At 43.1% G+C, this 20,520-nt stretch overlaps 1 protein-coding gene across 3 annotated transcripts in view; it reads right to left on the bottom strand.

Moving 5' to 3' along the window:
- The window catches only part of LOC311126448 (cysteine--tRNA ligase, cytoplasmic-like), a 31,326-nt gene that overhangs the window by 9,103 nt on the left and 1,703 nt on the right, over positions 1–20,520 (bottom strand). Inside the window, exons 1-8 of one of the 3 annotated variants that reach the window (XM_084200444.1) lie at positions 6,079–6,179; positions 4,426–4,656; positions 2,876–2,967; positions 2,485–2,573; positions 1,640–1,736; positions 1,434–1,532; positions 833–982; positions 269–409 (exon numbers count right to left, since the gene is read on the bottom strand). In XM_084200444.1, the coding sequence (XP_084056570.1) occupies positions 269–409; positions 833–982; positions 1,434–1,532; positions 1,640–1,736; positions 2,485–2,573; positions 2,876–2,967; positions 4,426–4,656; positions 6,079–6,100 (921 nt within the window). In that variant the 5' untranslated portion in view covers positions 6,101–6,179. Of the gene's footprint in view, positions 1–268; positions 410–832; positions 983–1,433; positions 1,533–1,639; positions 1,737–2,484; positions 2,574–2,875; positions 2,968–4,425; positions 4,657–6,078; positions 6,180–20,520 lie in introns of those variants that run through there. The other 2 variants (XM_084200446.1, XM_084200445.1) reach the window with 2 other exon arrangements.

Here is a 20,520-nt window from a genome sequence, read left to right on the forward strand (position 1 = left end):
GAGAAGCAATTATCAGAGGATCATCATCATCATCATCATCATTATTATCATTATCAGAGGATGTTACTGGACCATCTGACAGAACGAAAAGGGGACAGTTTGATAAAAAAGCTTTCAATAAAAAGGTAAAAATTCAGGTCATGTGACATGATAGTTATGTGTACTCCTCTGATAAGGAGCATCGACACTAGAAAAGTTCATAGTAAAATACTATTAACAATTCATTATAAATATGAACGTTATATGAGTTGCGTGCGCTTCCACCTACATTCAAGGCGTCCATGTCCTTGTGGTACTCCCCTTCCCAGAACTTTGGAAGAAGAGAGAAGATGGAGTTCTCGGTCACTTGACTGCCAAACTGAGCATCCAACCAATCAGACAGCAGGTCTTTGGCCTCCTCCAGTAACACCTTAAAAAAAAGAACACATTTGACTTCTGTTATGTTGTTTTCTTTTTCGTAAATTGTCTCACAGGAGGTTGGTTGGTTGCAATTTAATTGGGGGGGACGGGGCTCGTGGTAATGACTGGAGCGGAATCAGTGGAATGGTATCAAGTACGTCAAACACGTGGTTTCCAGGTGTTTGATGCCATTCCATTTGCTCCATCCATTTGCAGTTGTAAATGAGAACTTGTTCTCAACTGGCTTACCTGGTTAAATAAAAAATGTAATTCCGGCCATTATTATGAGCCATCCCCTCAGCAGCCTCCACTGGACTGTGTCGAGACAATAAAATGTGACTTGACTTTCTAGCTCAGTCCAAACCTCTGGAAGTGTATTTGACTTATCAGGAGCCATAGAGATTCATGTTGCACAGCAGGGAGGAAATCTTACCTGAGCCAGGCGTTGTATGTCAGCCTCCCCAGCCTTGCTCTCCACCGCCCCCTGCAGGGGTCCCAGGGCAGCAGAGACGGCAGAGTCCAGCCTCTCCAGCATCTGTTTCTTGTCTGGGTCTGTGGTCTCGGCCAGCTTGGCCTGGAAGGGCTGCAAATGATATATATGGAGTGAATGGAATGTTTTGAGGTGGTAATGTGGCATCCAGCGCCAAAGTTCACCTCTCTCTCTCTATATATGTGTGACTGGTTCATTTGCACCCACCACACAGGGGTGAACTTTAGAACCTGAAAGTATACCCAGGATTTTTTTTTTTTTTTTTTTTTTTTTAGTCATTTAGCAGACACTCTTATCCAGAGCGACTTACAGGAGCAATTAGGGTTAAGTGCCTTGCTCAAGGGCATATCGGCAGATTTTTCACCTAGTCGGCTCGGGGATTAGAACCAGCGACCTTTCGGTTACTGGCACAACGCTCTTAACCACTAAGCTACATGCTAAACACTGTTCAACAGTTGACCAATCACTCAGCCACACCTGTAAATAATGACTGATTCATTTGTCATTAACTTTATAGAAACTATAAAAAAGTTTGATGTCTTACCCCTCTGGCACTAAGGACATCCTGCAGTATCTGGGCAACCGCTGGCTTCTTCTCCCTGTACTGTTCCAGGAGGTAGTTCTGTCTGGCCCGCCTGATGATCTGACAGACAGAGAAATTATCACTAACCGTTCAGCCAACCATTCAGTTTGCACAACAGAAGGGCACAATATGTTGTTTTGTACAATCACTGCTTCATTGCTGGTTACCTTGTCATCTATGTCAGTGATGTTCATGCAGTAGAACACGTCATATTTGAAATAGTTCATCAGTATCCTTCGGAGGATATCGAAAGATATGTAAGATCTGGAAAACAAAGGAATCAAATCATTTGATTTGGACACACCGATTTGAACACACATCTGTAAACTGATTTGAACGTTCTACAGCAGGAAATAGTCTTAGTTCTAGACTATTATTTTCAAGAACAGTTATGAGTCAGGAAAGTATGACAGTCTGTTCCATAAAAATGTAATTATCAAAATGTGCACTATGCACATTTTCATTAAAAGATGCACTATGCAGAAATCACTCCACCATTTACTGGTTGCTCAAATTCTAATAGTTTGCCTAATTTCAGTTTATGTGACAAAACAAGCAAGTATAGTGTAGAGACTCATTGTACCATCTAAACCGCTGTGAAATATATTCTCCATAACCAAAAATGTTGTATTTTCAGCTGGTGTACAAAACCGAAAGTAAAAGACGCAAAAACAAAACTTTAGAACGGACAGCATAGAAATAGCACATATAGAACAGATCTACCGCTTCTTAGACTTGCTTTCAATGAGAATGACAGATCTATAACACACATTTCTATGTGAATTTGTCAGGTCAACCAAAAAGTTCCATATGGCACCTTTAAAGTAATTGAAATGCCAGTTAGGTGAGTTGTAAACCCTTATCAGGTTTGCCACCTCGCCTGCACATTGACATATTTCTGTTTTCTTCTTCTATTTGTGACTATTGGACTAAACCTATTGGACTAAACCGCTCTGTGGCGAGGTATGGCTGTCAAACTGCTAGTCTTGTTACTTCCTGAACTGAACTTTACCTGGCATGTCCCATGTGAGAGGCATCATAGACAGTGGGTCCGCAGCAGTACCACAGCACCTTGTTTCCATTCTGGGGAACAAACAGCTCCTGCAATAATAACACTACGGTATTAATAATAGTCAATGCCATTTAGCAGACGCTTTTTTTCCCAAAGCGACTTACAGTCATGCATGCATACATTTTACGTATGGGTGGTCCCGGGAATCGAACCCACTACCCTGGCGTCACAATTGCCATGCTCTACCAACTGAGCTACAGAGATGGGATCAAAATCTAAACCTTTATGCGGTCATTGACATTCATTGTCCTTCTTTCCTATTTGATCATAAGGATTCAGCCATTCAAAAGGGCTCTGAAACAAGCAAAACAAAAGAAGGTAAAAATGTCACCTTGGTGCGTGTGAGGCTGTTGTAGAGTCTCAGCTTTGGCACGTTGGACCCGGCTGGGGCAGACCAGGGGGGCTGGACCCGCTTTCCCTTTACTAAAAAAAACAGAGGACACATTTTATAAGAACATTAGTCAAACTTTTCTCTGAAAAGGGTATGCTGTTAAAATGGTGTCACATTTAAGGTCAGGCAAATGATTGAATTCCATCAAATCTCTGGATTCCCCATTTAAAAAACGTTTGAGGCATTTTGAGTGGTGATTTGAGCGGGCAACTGTCTGAGGGTATGCAAGTCACTGCTCTGTTCTGATGATAACCACCCCATGGGCCCAGATTCACAAAACACTTTTTACGCAAAAAATGTATTCTTAGGAAGGTTTTGTGAATCTGGGCCCTGGTCTCCAGAGCACAGCACACAATGCAGTCGGTGGGCCTTCATCAAAGCTGCAGGCCTGCTAACAGTAGGCCTGCTAACAGTAGGCCTGCTAACAGTAGGCCTGCTAACAGTAGGCCTAGTTTGCGTGGGGGGAGGGGTGGAAAGCAACACACTAGCTAGCCCTCAAGGTGCGTGTCACAAACAAACACTAAACCCACACAGGAAGGAACACACGTGTGATGGGAAAAAAATCAGGGCTGGGAAATACTCAAATTAATCAACAAAAACGGTGGTCCTCCTGCCACTAGCCTTTAACACTGTTGACAAAAGAATACAGGACTTAAAAAAAAAAAAAAAAAAAAAAAAACATTACAGATTTCAATTATTCCAAAATGCTAATCATGCCAATGAGGGGCTGTCAGCAGATCACAAGGGTATCGCCATAAGTCTGAAACTAAAGTGACCAGCTAGTATAATTTATTGTTGTACTACCATATTCCTGGAAAAGGTTGAATTGAGCTTTCGCGTTCACAATGAATGTCACATTTCACTGCAACCATCCATTGTGTGTGACAATAAAACATATTTATTTTTTAGAACATGAGTCATGACAAGCGCTGGAGACAGTAGCTACGAGGATTCTGTGAAAATAGTCGTGACCGGTGTACCGAGCATCACGCAGCCACCAGCACAACGGTCAGGACTATTTCCACAGAATACTCATAGCTACTGTCAAAGTCTCCAGCGTTTGTCATGACTCATGTTCTGGACATGAAAAAAAAAAAAAAAGAACAAACGTTGTATTGTCACCTACACTAGATAGGTGGAGTGAAAGGTCACATTCATTGTGAAAGCGAAAATCAACCTTTACCCATGAGCCACTCCAGCCCCTCATGAGGAGTTCCGTTTTTTTGTGTCCCTCACCCCCATCAAAGGTGCCCATCTCCGATTTAAATACATCCGGGACGCCTGATCATAGCTAGAAGAATGGCATTAATTTCATTGGCAATTGAAAAAGCTAACCTTACTATAGCCGACATTCCAACAATCCAAAGTAACCATGCACTATTGGTCTAGTCTAGGGGGGGATGCCATGACTGCCCTTATGCAGTGGGCTACTCTAGTCTAAGGGGAGCATCCCTATCCTGTCCAGGCCATGGGCCCTGGACTCTACTCACTGCTGCTATCTGGGCTGGGGGTGTCCCGCTGCAGGGCTGCTATGTGCCTGTACCAACGCAGAGCGTGCACGTGCTGCGGGGCCGGGGGCCTGTGCAGGAGCTCAAAGGCCTCCTGGTCCGCCCGAGAGGGGCTGAACCCAGCCAGGTAGCTGCGGGAGCTCAGGTACTCATTCAGGGCCATGGTGGCGGTGACCTCGTCACGTGTGTGCAGCAAGAAGCCATAATCAAAGGCTGTAGAAAACAAGACAGCACACATTCACCCACACCGACAACACACCATTGAAAAACAAACTAATTGGGATTGGTTTCGGTGTCTAGACATGGCAAAGAATTGATGCCCAATAACTTTGTGCTGCTGTATTTGTTAATCAATCCTCTTGCTGATCAATGCCATTTGAAAGCGGATAGCTGGCTAGTAGCTTTGGCTATTTCATCTGATTTTGTTTAACTTAAAAGGCCCAAGCTATCATTTCAACAACCTGACCCTGCCACTTTGTTTGGTGAACTGGCAGATGAGAGTCTAACCTGTCAAATTCATAAATGGAGTTATAGGATGCAATGAGATGTGCATCATATACAGTATATTCATTGTTTATTTACAAATACTCAAACGACAACAAACAATGCTGTATTGACCTTCCATTTTGGGTTTTGACCACATCATTGGTTGTTATGACAGCTGTATTATGATCATAACAGTGCAGGAGGAAATCTTAAAATGTCCCTTTAACAATGTTGAGATACTGTTTGTAGAAGACTAGCTAGCAGTAGTAGCAAATATTTTCACAACCTGTTGTATTGTCACCATTTATGGTTATACTAAAGCGAAAGCTCGATTCGACATTTTCCAGGAATATGGTAGTCCATATTCCTGGAAAATGTCGAATCGAGCTTTCGCTTTCACAATTAATGTGACAATACAACAGTTATTTTTTTCATTACACGACTCATGACAAGCGATGGAAACAGTAGCCATGAGTATTCTGTTAAAATAGTCGTGACCGGTGTACCGAGCATCACGCAGCCACCAGTACACTGGTCAGGACTATTTTCACACAACACTTTTATCTACTGTCACTCTCCAGCCCTCGTCATTACTCATGTTCTGGACATTCATTGTGAAATCTTGATTCAACCTTTTCCAGGAATACGGTAGTATGACCATAACTAGTACTACTAGTTAGATGGCACTGCAATCGACACTAACGGGCTTTAATTTAAATATATTCAGGACGCTTGATCACACCGACAGCATACACAAGAAGTACATTCATTTCCAATGGAACGCTGCGTTTGCCTTACAGCATTGCGTTGCAGTGCGTTCTGTGTGGTGCATACGTTGGATTTATCGAACGTATGCATCAAATTGTATGCGTAGATGGCTTGACAGAAATGGTAGCAGAAGGTGAATGTTGAACTTTTGTTGCACACATCTCCAGGTGATGCTGCGTACATTTTGCCCAATGACGCTGTAGGTGTGTATTCATTCAATTTACTATTGAAATAGCTAGCCTTACCATAGCCAACATTCAATATCCTGCAATAATTTCAAGTCTGAGAACGCGCCTCAAATTATGAATAAACGCATTTGCCTTCAAGAGCCGCTGCTGATATCTGGAAATATTAAAAACATGCATCGATTACAATACTTACCTAACCCTCCCGAGCTTGACATATCACCAGTCTACAATTTCTGATGCAACAACAACGTGCCCGGACGTAGACTCTCGTTTAGACCAATGACCGTATGCTCTAGACATCCGCGTTGCCTCCCGTTCTTTTATGCTAGTCACTAGTTACCACAGTCACAAAGTCAGAAGGCTCAACCAATCAGACGAGAGAGTGTGATGACGCGTGTTCCGGTTCATGGGAAACGCCTCATTTTCGAAATGGAATATCTTGTGTTCATGTTTGGACCAAATTACTAGACATTCCGAACACGAATTGGCAAATGTCACTAAAATTCATAACATTGAGAAAGGGACGAAAGTTTTGGGCAAATGGGTAAATTGTGGGCACAGAGAGGGGGAAAGCCAGGCAAACAACAGCCAAAGAGAAATATGCTGCTGAAGTGAACAAGGCGGCAGTAAACTCAAAGACGGAGCACTGTAATTTACACCACACACCTTTACAACATTAATTTCAGGTAGCTTAGTGGTTAAGAGCGTTGTGCCAGTAACCGAAAGGTCGCTGGTTCTAATCCCCGAGCCGACTAGGTGAAAAATCTGTCGATGTGCCCTTAAGCAAGGCACTTAACCCTAATTGCTCCTGTAAGTCGCTCTGGATAAGAGCGTCTGCTAAAATGACAAAAAAATAAATAATAATAATAATGTTGTAGTACTAACAATGGAATGCTCCTCAATAAAATTGAAGATGGGACTTTAAAAACGGGTGTTCTAACTCTGTGGTCACTAAAGATCCCATGTCACTTATTGCAAGAGTATGTCATGATGAGTACCATTTGATGTGTAATGTGTATATCAAACAGTATTCCTATCGTGTAATACTGTCTATAAAAGCACCATGTATGTAAAGTGTATGAATAATGTATTTGTAACAATATCTGTAAAAAAACAAACATTTCAAACAAAGTTACTTTTGTCCTCCGAAGAAGGGGGTGGATGGGCCAATGCAATACAATATAATGAGTATGTCAGTGGGGTTAGAGTGGTGAGTTTCCTCTTACACTATAAAGAACTTTGGGTGTCTAGAAAAGTGCCATTTAAATCCAATCAATTATTAAATGGTTTTGCCATCTTCCACAGCCTGAAGACCATGCTTTTGTACAGTGTGATTGGCGACAGCTAGTCTTACTGGGGTCCGATACATAACGAAAAATACATTACATTCAAAAGGCTTTTCAATTTACATGCATTTAAAAACATGAACATGTAGTGTGTGTGCATCTATCAGTTACACATACGGTACATGTCAGTGCATACACACAACAAGTAGGTCACGTGGGGGAGAGGCGTTGTGCCGTGAGGTGTTGCTTTATTTGTTTTTTTGAAACCAGGTCTGCTGTTCACTTGCGCTATATTAGATGGAAGGGAGTTCCATGCACTCATGGCTCTGTATAATACTGTACGTTTCCTTGAATTTGTTCTGGACCTGGGGACTGTGAAAAGACTCCTGGTGGCATGTCTGGTGGGGTAAGTGTGTGTGTCAGTGCTGTGTGTAAGTTGACTATGCAAACAATTTGGAATTTCCAACACAATGTTTCTCATAAAAACAAGATGTGACACGGTCAGTCTTTCCTCAACTCATAGCTAAGAGAGACAGGCATGCATAGTATTAATATTAGCCCTCTGATTACATTGAAGAGCAAGACGTGGCGCTCTGTTCTGGGCCAGCTGCAACTTAACTAAGTATTTCTTTGCAGCACTTGACCACACGACTGGACAATAATCAAGATACGATAAAACTAGAGCCTGCAGGACTTGCTTTGTGGAGTGTTGTGTCAAAAAAGCAGAGCATCTCTTTATTACGGACAGACCTCTCCCAATCTTTACAACCATTGAATCTATGTTTTGACCATGACAGTTTACAATCTAAGGTAACACCAAGTAATTTAGTCTCCTCAACTTGTTCAAAAGCCACACCATTCATTAGCAGATTCAGCTGAGGTCTAGAATTTAAGGAATGATTTGTAGCGAATACAATGTTCTTAGTTTTAGTGTTCAGCACCAGTTTATTACTGACCACCCATTCCAAAACACACCGCAACTCTTTAAGGGTTTCAGTGACTTAATTAGCTGTGGTTGCTGATGCGTATATGGTTGAATCATCAGCATACAGTGCATTCGGAAAGTATTCAGACTCCTTGACTTTACACACAATGCCTCACAATGACAAAGCAAAAAAAGTTGTGAAATTTTAGCAAATGTATTAAAAATAAAAAAATGAAATATTACATTTACATAAGTATTCAGACCCTTTGCTATGAGACTCGAAATTGAGCTCAGGTGCATCCTGTTTCCATTGATCATCCTTGAGATGTTTCTACAACTTGATTGGAGTCCACCTGTGGTAAATTGAATTGATTGGGCATGATTTGGAAAGGCACACACACCTGTCTATATAAGGTCCCACAGTTGACAGTGCATGTCAGAGGGAAAACCAAGCCATGAGGTCAAAGGAATTGTCCAAACTGAGCAATCGGGGGAGAAGGGCCTTGGTCAGATCTGGGGAAGGGAACCAAACATATTCTGCAGCATTGAAGGTCCCCAAGAACACAGTGGCCTCCATCATTCTTAAATGGAAGAAGTTTATAACCACCAAGACTAGAGCTGGCTGCCTGGCCAAACTGAGCAATCGGGGGAGAAGGGCCTTGGTCAGGGAGGTGACCAAGAACCCGATGGTCACTCTGACAGAGCTCCAGAGTTCCTCTGTGGAGATGGGAGAACCTTCCAGAAGGACAACCATCTCTGCAGCACTCCACCAATCAGGCCTTTATGATATAGTGGCCAGACGGAAGCCACTCTTCAGTAAAAAGGCACAAGTTTGCCAAAAGACACCTAAAGACTCATCAGAAACAAGATTCTCTGGTCTGATGAAACCAAGATTGAACACTTTTATCCTGAATGCCAAGCGTCACGTTTGGAAGAAACCTGGCACCATCCCTACGGTGAAGCATGGTGGTGGCATTATTTTTGTTTTTATACATTAGCAGAATTTTCATTAAACCTGTTTTTGCTTTGTCATTATGGAGTATTTTGTGTGTAGATTGATGGGGACAACAATGTAATCCATTTTAGAATAAGGCTGTAACGCAACAAAATGTGGAAAAAGTCAAGGGGTCTGAATACTTTCCGAACGCACTGTACATGGGGCTCCTGAGTGGCGCAGTGGTCTAAGGCACTGCATCGCAGTGCTAACTGTGCCACTAGAGATCCTGGTTCGAATCCAGGCTCTGTCGCAGCCGGCCGCGACCGGGAGACTCATGGGCGGCGCACAATTGACCCAGTGTTGTCCAGGGTAGGGGAGGGAATGGCCGGCAGGGATGTAGCTCAGTTGATAGAGCATGGGTTGTGGGTTCGATTCCCACGGGGGGCCAGTATAAAAAAAATATGTGTTCACTAACTGTAAGTCGCTCTGGATAAGAGCGTCTGCTAAATGACTAAAATGTAAAATGTAATGTAAATGTACATGGACACACATGCTTTGTTTAATGCCAGTGGCAGGTCATTGGTAAAAATACAAAAGAGTAGAAGGCCTAGAGAGCTGCCCTGCGGTACACCACACTTTACATGTTTGACATTAGAGAAGCTTCCATTAAAGAAAACCCTCTGAGTTCATATGGCAGAGGTTGAAAAGCCATAACACATACATTTTCTCAACAGGTTATGGTCAATAATATCAAAAGGCTGCACTGAAATCTAACAGTACAGCTCCCACAATCTTCTTATTATCAATTTCTTTCAACCAATCATCAGTAATTTGTGTCAATGCATTACATATTGAGTACCTTTTTCTATAATCATGTTGAAAGTCTGTTGTTAATTTGTTTACAGGGAAATAGCATTGTATTTGGTCAAATACAATTTTTTTCAACAGTTTGCTAAGAGCTGGCAGCAAGCTGATAGGTCCGCTGTTAGACCCAGTAAAGGCCGCTTTACCACAGTGGTGGAAACTGGTACAAAATACCAAAAAGGTGGACTGCAAGGCTATGTTAAGTTAAATAAAATGACTTAACATTCTTTATTTGGTGCCAAATAAAGTAACAGGGTTGAAGTTTCTTAAAATCAGCCAATTGATAAAATTGAAATTTCTGTGAAACTGTGTACGTTTTACTTGTGGATCTTGAAAATAAAGTTACAAAATAAAAATGTGTCAAGTTGTTGGTCTACATGCCATTTGGAAAACAATGCAGATATTGGGCTAAACCTGATACAGTAGGCTTGCAAGCCGAGTTTGAATAAGACATCTGATTAGCACTTTACATTTAGAACGGTTGGTTTTATTAAAAGCTAATGAATAACAAAAATTATTAATGGATCACTAGATAAAATAAATACATGTCTCTCGTCTGCCCCTGCAGTATACGCGTCATCACACTCCCTCATCTGATTGGTCGAGTAGGCGGGCCTTCTGCCTTTGGCTGTGGTAACTTATATTCGATCAAATAAACCTCACCTGGCAAATAAGCCATTCATTTTTTGTTGTTGACCAAATTCGACACTCATTGACCTCCATACAAAAACTCCTTGCTTGGTGGGCGAAACAACGAAACACCGCCACCTGCTGGAGGGAGACAGATTTTTCGCCAAGTTGGACCTCTCTCTTCCTCTCTGGTTGTAGACATTTTATATCTCAATGGTTGCCTCCCACAATTTTCAAATAGGGCTCCGACAAATATGATCTTTTATATTGACAAGATGGTTGCGCGACTGCTATAACAATGGAAATGCATGTCCTCAAAGATGGAAGGCAGGCGAGAGGAGGCGAGATCAGGTGGGACCATTCTAACCAATGAGAGGGCAGATATGCGTGTGAACAACAGGCACAACTCAGATATTAAGTAGCTTTTTTCAAAGTTGCCGAAATGCCACGTGTCCACTTCTATCACTGCATTCGTAACAAAATAAACATTACGAAACTTCTATTCAATCAAATAAGGCTCACGTAGGAAATTAGCTATTCCATTTTTTGTTGACCAAATTTAACAATCTCTCATTGACCTCCATACAAAAATTCCTCACTTCGTGGTCTTATGTTCGTGGACACAGTTTGGGCTGAGTAATCCCTCTCGCTTCACCTCTTCTTCTCTGGCTCTGACGAAAGGTGGAAATGGATTCTCAATCCTTGTAAGTGCAGTGGCGGTCGTTGCCGTTTAAGATGAGGGAGAACGATTATTGTTTTCATGAGCATGGCCTTATTTCTATTACAGCATATTAGATGACTGTCATTCATATTCCATTCACCCAGTTCCATGTAACGTCGATAGGTTTAGGCTACTACATGATACTCTAATTTTCCCTATACCCATCACGAGGATGCTGCAACCTAGCCTATGAATGAAAGCTTACAACATAGGTGCACAGGTTGAGAGACATTTTTGTAATCAAGGTGACAGACAGTGACACATTCAATACCACCTTGCACCCTCTTGCCGTTTCGTTCCGTTTAAGAAACGTTCAACAGAATCGGCAGAATAAATACACCCCTGATCACACGCAAATACAGTTCACTTTCATAGCAGCCACACACAAACAGCATGAACATTTTGCTCTTTGCATAATTCCTTTTCGCATCTACGTGCTGTCCTCTCAACTTTTCGCTTCACTTATGGACTTCAGTGCACAACACGTCAGCAGTCTGTGACCAGGTTCCAAGCCAAACCTTCATAATAACCACTAACCGCTACACACAGCCTACATCATTGTCACCATATTAGCTAATAACGTCATAGTCAACATACAGTGGGGAGAACAAGTATTTCATACACTGCCAATTTTGCAGGTTCTCCTACTTACAAAGCATGTAGAGGTCTGTAATTTTTATCATAGGTACACTTCAACTGTGAGAGATGGAATCTAAAACAAAAATCCAGAAAATCACATTGTATGATTTTTAAGTAATTAATTTGCATTTTATTGCATGACATAAGTATTTGATACATCAGAAAAGCAGAACTTAATATTTGGTACAGAAACCTTTGTTTGCAATTACAGAGATCATACGTTTCCTGTAGGTCTTGACCAGGTTTGCACACACTGCAGCAGGGATTTTGGCCCACTCCTCCATACAGACCTTCTCCAGATCCTTCATGTTTCGGGGCTGTCGCTGGGCAATACGGACTTTCAGCTCCCTCCAAAGATTTTCTATTGGGTTCAGGTCTGGAGACTGGCTAGGCCACTCCAGGACCTTGAGATGCTTCTTACGGAGCCACTCCTTAGTTGCCCTGGCTGTGTGTTTCGGGTCGTTGTCATGCTGGAAGACCCAGCCACGACCCATCTTCAATGCTCTTACTGAGGGAAGGAGGTTGTTGGCCAAGATCTCGCGATACATGGCCCCATCCATCCTCCCCTCAATACGGTGCAGTCGTCCTGTCCCCTTTGCAGAAAAGCATCCCCAAAGAATTATGTTTCCACCTCCATGCTTCACGGTTGGGATGGTGTTCTTGGGGTTGTACTCATCCTTCTTCTTCCTCCAAACACGGCGAGTGGAGTTTAGACCAAAAAGCTCTATTTTTGTCTCATCAGACCACATGACCTTCTCCCATTCCTCCTCTGGATCATCCAGATGGTCACTGGCAAACTTCAGATGGGCCTGGACATGCGCTTGCTTGAGCAGGGGGACCTTGCGTGCGCTGCAGGATTTTAATCCATGACGGCGTAGTGTGTTACTAATGGTTTTCTTTGAGACTGTGGTCCCAGCTCTCTTCAGGTCATTGACCAGGTCCTGCCGTGTAGTTCTGGGCTGATCCCTCACCTTCCTTATGATCATTGATGCCCCACGAGGTGAGATCTTGCATGGAGCCCCAGACCGAGGGTGATTGACCGTCATCTTGAACTTCTTCCATTTTCTAATAATTGCGCCAACAGTTGTTGCCTTTGCACCAAGCTGTTTGCCTATTGTCCTGTAGCCCATCCCAGCAGGTCTACAATTGTATCCCTGATGTCCTTACACAGCTCTCTGGTCTTGGCCATTGTGGAGAGGTTGGAGTCTGTTTGATTGAGTGTGTGGACAGGTGTCTTTTATACAGGTAACGAGTTCAAACAGGTGCAGTTAATACAGGTAATGAGTGGAGAACAGGAGGGCTTCTTTAAAAAAACTAACAGGTCTGTGAGAGCCGGAATTCTTACTGGTTGGTAGGTGATCAAATACTTATGTCATGCAATAAAATGCAATGGCGGTGTTGAAAAGTAATAAAGGGGAGTATATATATAAAAAACATGGGGGATTGGAAGTGATGCAGACAATTACATTGATAGAAGATACAATATATCTGCAATATTAAGCTGATCCATCCCCCCCCAAAAAAATAAAAATAAATAAAATGCAAATTAATTACTTAAAAATCATACAATGTGATTTTCTGGATTTTTGTTTTAGATTCTATTGGGGATTTATTATTCTCCTAAATTGATGGGATGACTAACTTAGAAAGAATGCATTCTTGACTGGGCTAATGTAGGCTGTGACACCTGGGAGGCTGTGATTGATGTGAAGAGCTGTTTTAGGGGGTAGAATGAGATAAGGATTGTGTCTCCAGATGCTGGAATATACTGGTTCTTTGTGATCTGTGAGCCTTCCTTGGACATAGGAATGATGTCTAAGGGAGCTGGCTCTTCTCACTATGATAGGTTGTTATGATGAACGTAATGCCTGGTAACAGAAGAGGCTGGCAACAGGGGTGCATCAATGGATTGGCTGAGTAAGTTTAAACCACGCTCAAGTCTCTACTCTAATTGGCCAGCAGAGAAGTGGGAAATTCCCTCTGTCAGAGTATTTGAATATTGAATCTGGAACAATGTCTTTAGTTCTCTGGGGTGCCCTGCGAGGTATCTCAGAGAGCCCGTATATACGAAACATCATATTTACCATTGAAGGTTTTTGCATTAATTAAAATAACTAGTATATCTTAGAAGTCGTGTTGACCTCTTTTGTTCCTAATACCAGATTTGAATTGACGCGACTTTGACAATTCCGTCTCTCACAGTTGAAGTGTACCTATGATAAATTACAGACCTCTACATGCTTTGTAAGTAGGAGAACCTGCAAAATCGGCAGTGTATCAAATACTTGTTCTCCCCACTGTAGCTACTAGAACTAACACGTTAGTAAACCTTTTACAATCATGCAGTACAGTGTACAGTCAGCAAGAATTTTAGCAGTTACACCGGCGGGCCCCGGTGGCAATAAATTAATAAAACCAAAAGCTTACCTTGACTTGGAAGAGTTCCAGTGTTGGATAGCCATAGACAGCTAGCTAACATGGCATCCCTCTCTGTTTGAGCCGGGTGTTTGAGTAGGCTAAACTAGCTAGCTGCATTTGCTAGCTTAGTGAAAGTGAAAAAAATACAACTAAATACAGCTAGCTCTCCAACTTCATTTTTAAAGAAATGAATGAGTTCAAAACTGTTCAACTATTGTCTTTCTCTCTTTGAGTCAACTACTCACCACATTTTATGCACTGCAGTGCTAGCTAGCTGTAGCTCATGCTTTCAGTACTAGATTCGCTGATCCTTTGATTGGGTGGACAACAGGTCAGTTCATGCAGCAAGAGCTGTGATAGGTTGAAGGGCATCCTATGGGAAGTTGTCATAATTATTAATTAATAAGTATATGGAAGGGGGTGAAAACCATGAGCCTCCTAGGTTTTATATTGAAGTCTATGTACCCAGAGGAGGAAGGAAACTAGCTGTCCTCCGGCTACACCATGGTGCTACCCTACAGAGTGCTGCTGAGGCTACTGTAGACCTTCATTGCAAAACAGTGTGTTTTAATCATTTTTTTGTAGGCTAAGGCCCAGTTTTCTGTGACATTTTAGTGACAGAGGGCATGGGTAGGAAGGCCACACTTGCATACAACCACACACGAAGAAGTTTCACTTTCACATGACATTTTACATTACATTTTAGTCATTTAGCAGACGCTCTTATCCAGAGCGACTTACAGTTAGTGCATACATTATATATTTTTCCCCCTGTGGGAATCAAACCCACAACCCTGGCATTGCAAACGCCATGCTCTACCAACTGAGCTACATCCCCTGCCGGCCATTCCCTCCCCTACCCTGGACGACGCTGGGCCAATTGTGCGCTGCCCCATGGGTCTCCCTGTCGCGGCCGGCTACGACAGAGCCTGGATTCGAACCAGGATCTCTAGTGGCACAGCTAGCACTGCGATGCAGTGCCTTAGACCACTGCGCCACTCGGGAGAACACATGGAGCACAAAGAAGAATGAACATTGAGAATTGACATTGATTAAAGAAAAAGAAATGAATTGGGACTGGAATTTAGTAAGATAATAATTAAAATGTTAAATATGTTAAATGTTAAAGGTTGAAATATACAGTGGGAGATATTAAAGGGTGATTAAAGTAATGCAGTAAAATGGTTAAGAATGTTATAATGATGTTTGCTTTTAGGGTACAATGTATATTAGACCATGTTTGATGGGCCTTGGGGACAAGGCCATAGGGCCTGTAGGAGTTTGGCAATGAGATGTTATTATGTTTAAACGTTTAAAATATTAGATGTTTAGGATGTAAGGGGGGTAATGAGTTAGGTAGGAGTTAATAAGTTAGGTTGGAGTGAGATTATAATTGAGTGGAGTAAGGAAGGTTCTTTAAAAATTAGTGTTTTAAAAGTTAAAGAAGTATATTAAAGGTGCTAGCTTCTGGAAATCCCCAGGTGAGAGCAGACAGGAGGTTGAAGCGTACGTCCTGCTTAGGTGAGAAAAGGGCAGGGCTTAGGGGGTGCTGAAAAAGCAACTTTTGAGCAATGGCCGCATTGGGTGTCCACCACTGAGTGCATCATTTGAGCAGGTGTTGGCCACAATGAGTTAGCAGAAAAGAAGATGGAGGGTAGGAGGCATGATTTTGGAGAAGGGGAGGACTCCCTTTGACCTTGACCTTTTGGAACCTGTCACCTGCTGGAATAAGTTTTTTTGCTGTAGCTTCTGAGCTAAAAATATATTGAGCTTTTTATTATATTCGTATTTAGATTTGTATTGTACTTAGTGAATCCTTAAGGTTACCTCATTGATAGAAGTGTGTTAAAGTAGTTGTTAGAGTTTTTAGACACAGTCTGAGGGACTGATCATCCTGAGGGGGGAGCCAAAAAACTGTTTATAAAGTTGTAGAAGGTAAGAAACTGTTTTTCTTGTTATTGAATGTTGTGCTAAAATTGTAATAGACAAATAATATTTTATTGGCAACCCAATAAGGGTTTAGTTAAGGGCGCTGAAGCTCTTTCAATTTAATTCACTGTTGATTTTCACTTATCATTGATTGGTGATATTGATTTGTGATTTATTGATCTGAGATTTTAATGCCCGTTTCTGGAATTTGGAATAAACTTGCTTTATTGTTCTGAAACCCTGTGTCATCAAAGAGTCATACAAGTGCATGGCGTTTTACTCTAGGTTTCTGAAATAGACTTGATTAATTGAGGATTTTTAGCATCTGGTTAGTTAGTCTATCGGGAACCCGAGTGGCTGGTATAAAGGAACCTAACCTGAGACCGAACTATAGGTACTGAGTGCATTGGTAGGAGTCGTAGGGAGGGGCGTCTCTGGGCTAAAGCCAACCCAGAGGAGTGTGACCCACTCATAGTGTACTGAAGTGGAAGCTCTGGCCTGGACAATCCTGAGAAGGCGCCGGGTGAAGAAGCGTAGGCAGTCGACTTCGGGGATAACCCACTTTACTGTAAGGCCCTTACTGTTGAGGTTGAGGAACAGTCCCTAGCTGTATACTAGCTCAGTGGTAAGGCAGAGCGGCATCTATCAGATCTGTGGGAATTAATGAGGAGGATTAACTGACCTGCTATTGGGTAGGTAGGGGCGAGTTGAATTGTTAAATCCTGCAGAGGTGGTATTTTAGCTTTGACAATATGGGCGCTCGTCCGGGGGTTTGCAAGCTTTGGGATTTGGAAATCTCGACTGGGATAGATCCGTGGAAATCCTTGGACTATTTGGGGATATAGGAAATATACGCAATAGTGTTGAGAATTTATGAGATTCTTGGAACTTTGTGGCAGCTTTGTAGGTGATCTACTTGAACAGATCCTTAAACAGAGGGAGTTACTACAGAGGAAAGGTTCAGAAAGATCTTTAGATTATTAAAGGCAGTCGGAGGCCGTGACTATAAATAAATTGTGTTAAAGGAGTCAAAGTTTTGACGAGACTGAAACTCTTGGCTGGTGTAAGTTAGGAAATGTGGAACGTGCTAAAATATAATTATAAAGGGAATAGCTAAATTGGGGGTATCATTGGCGCCCAAACCGGGAAAGGAGCAAACTAACTAGCTATAGACTTTACTGTGTAACAATGAGTAAATCAGAGTAAACCCCTCGGGCATCCTGGCAGCCAATGGTGAAGCATCTACCTGGTTCTCTGTCAAATTGGAATGTAGAAGAGGAATTTAATGGAAGAACACAGATGATTTTAGTAGATCTGTGTAATGAATATATGACTTGTGGTGCCGGGGGTATCTAAATGGATAAGAGATCAATTAGGAGAAAGATATTGGACGGCATGCCAACAAAACCAAATAAACTTAACTAGGGTGATAAAGGAGCCAGATCCTGGAGTAAATGAATGAAGTTGTTATTAAAATGGATAGTTTAGGGCAGTATGGGGTTAGTGTAGAGGTCTCAGGGGCAGGGGTGTTAAAAGCAACAGGGAGGGTACAAGATGGGCTCTGACATAAAAGGAATCAAGTGGCAATAGTTATGCAGGAGGCCCTTACTGAAATTAGGAGAGTGTATGAAAGAGTACCTAAGCAATATAGACAGGGAGAAATTGTAGGAATAGCAATAATAGTAAGGGGGATTCATAGACCCGGTTGACTTCCTGGTAAGGAATATAGGGAAGGAATGGGAAGAAAAGAAGGAAGGCACAGGGTGGAATACCCCATGAGGAATGGTGGAAGCAGAGAGAAAGGCACAGGGTGGAATACCCCATGAGGAATGGTGGAAGCAGAGAGAAAGGCACAGGGTGGGCTCCCCATGGGGAATGGTGGAAGCAGAGAGAAAGGCACAGGGTGGAATCCCCATGAGGAATGGTGGAAGCAGAGAGAAAGGCACAGGGTGGGCTCCCCATGAGGAATGGTGGAAGCAGAGAGAAAGGCACAGGGTGGGCTCCCCATGAGGAATGGTGGAAGCAGAGAGAAAGGCACAGGGTGGAATTCCCCATGAGGAATGGTGGAAGCAGAGAGAAAGGCACAGGGTGGAATTCCCCATGAGGAATGGTGGAAGCAGAGAGAAAGGCACAGGGTGGAATACCCCATGAGGAATGGTGGAAGCAGAGAGAAAGGCACAGGGTGGCTCCCCATGAGAAATGGTGGAAGCAGAGAAAAAGGCACAGGGTGGGCTCCCCATGAGGAATGGTGGAAGCAGAGAGAAAGGCACAGGGTGGGCTCCCCATGAGGAATGGTGGAAGCAGAGAGAAAGGCACAGGGTGGGCTCCCCATGAGGAATGGTGGAAGCAGAGAGAAAGGCACAGGGTGGAATACCCCATGAGGAATGGTGGAAGCAGAGAGAAAGGCACAGGGTGGAATCCCCCATGAGGAATGGTGGAAGCAGAGAGAAAGGCACAGGGTGGGCTCCCCATGAGGAATGGTGGAAGCAGAGAGAAAGGCACAGGGTGGAATACCCCATGAGGAATGGTGGAAGCAGAGAGAAAGGCACAGGGTGGAATCCCCATGAGGAATGGTGGAAGCAGAGAGAAAGGCACAGGGTGGGCTCCCCATGAGGAATGGTGGAAGCAGAGAGAAAGGCACAGGGTGGAATCCCCATGAGGAATGGTGGAAGCAGAGAGAAAGGCACAGGGTGGGCTCCCCATGAGGAATGGTGGAAGCAGAGAGAAAGGCACAGGGTGGAATCCCCATGAGGAATGGTGGAAGCAGAGAGAAAGGAACAGGGTGGAATCCCCATGAGGAATCGATTTTGGTAGCTAGTATCAGACTACAACGTTAGAGTTACAAATGCTTAATGACAATGACTTGGACAATAGCTTCCAAAAATGTATTACAAAGAAGAAGAAAAAAAACTTGCTACCTAGTCATAAAAGAAAGACATTTAAACTTACCCACTATGACAGCTAACAGCTGGGATTCATTGGTGGACATTGCACAATCAGTCTGTGGTAAACTGGTGACGCACATCGTGATTGACAGGTGGTTGTGCTAGACAACACGGCCCATGTGAGCTGTCACCAACCAACCAGACTAATTGGTTAGAAGAAACAGGTCCCACCTCCCAGAGCTTCTGCTCTCTCTCCTAGCTTGCACATCTACAAATCCTTTTTTCACGGTAGGGCGCTAAAGTAGTGCCAAAAGTCTGAGTGTGCGAAATTGACATTCGCAGGTGTACAGATGCAATTATTGCTCGCAAATATTAACTTACAAGTTTGCGAATGCGATTAGAACTACACGTTCATAACTCATCAGTTACACACTTGCAAATTGTGTTTACAACGACAAATCTATTCTACACGCTCAAATCATTATGTCAATGATTTTACATCCATACGGGTTCATCTGCCCAGCCTAGACCACTGAGGTATAATAACAACTGGAGACGGCGTCCAAGATGTCCAACCTTAGTGTTCAAGGTAATCTACTCACGTTCGCATACGCCGATCCATGGACCGTCTATATCCGGGTTATAAGGACCAACATCACATGTGCACTAGCATCGAGTTCCGGTCATAGCGACTTTGATCAAGGGAGGAGGAAATGGAGTCCCTAGAGAGGGCCAGAATGAGATGTTAGGAGAAGTGCAGTATTATCACAAGGAGACGTATACTTGGAATACGTAGGAAGAATGGAAGGAAAGAGAGAGGTGGAGGTTGAAGACAGTGAGAGAGGCAGAGGGTGGGATTGAATCTGTTGAAGATGGTGGGAAAAAAAGGGAGATGGTAGGTCGAAGAAGTGTGAGCTGTCCGCAGGATCCAGTTCTGGAGGCGAAATAGAAGTGAATGAGGGCGAATTACCAGAGGTGGCAGGTTTGGTGAGGTTCTTGGAGCCCGAGCCTTGCACCGATGGTCAGGATAAAGATGAGTCTGTTACGGTAGGAGTGACATTTTTGGAGAAAGTGGACCCCTGCCTTTTGTCTGATTCATATGTGGTTTCAGGGTGGGTGAAAATGGAGTTGGGTGCTGAGGAGTCGGTGAAGGTAACCCGAAGTGGGCTTGTGATAATTGTCTGTGTTTCTGTTGGTCAGAGGGAGTCTGCGCTCCACGCCACACGAATAAGGACAAAAGCGGTGACTTGTTTTTCTCTCAAGAACAGGGCGCCATTGAAAGGAGTGATTACTGGGGTAGCGGTAAATGTGAAGGTGGACCAGATGAAGGGGAAGATTCCTGGTGTTTGTGATGATCGTTGTTTGGTGCGACGCAGACAGGGTGGCGTGAGTGGTGAAACA

The sequence above is a fragment of the Coregonus lavaretus genome, assembly GCF_964263955.1.
Source record: "Coregonus lavaretus genome assembly, contig: HAP1_SCAFFOLD_4183, whole genome shotgun sequence".
Classification (NCBI taxonomy): domain Eukaryota; kingdom Metazoa; phylum Chordata; class Actinopteri; order Salmoniformes; family Salmonidae; genus Coregonus; species Coregonus lavaretus.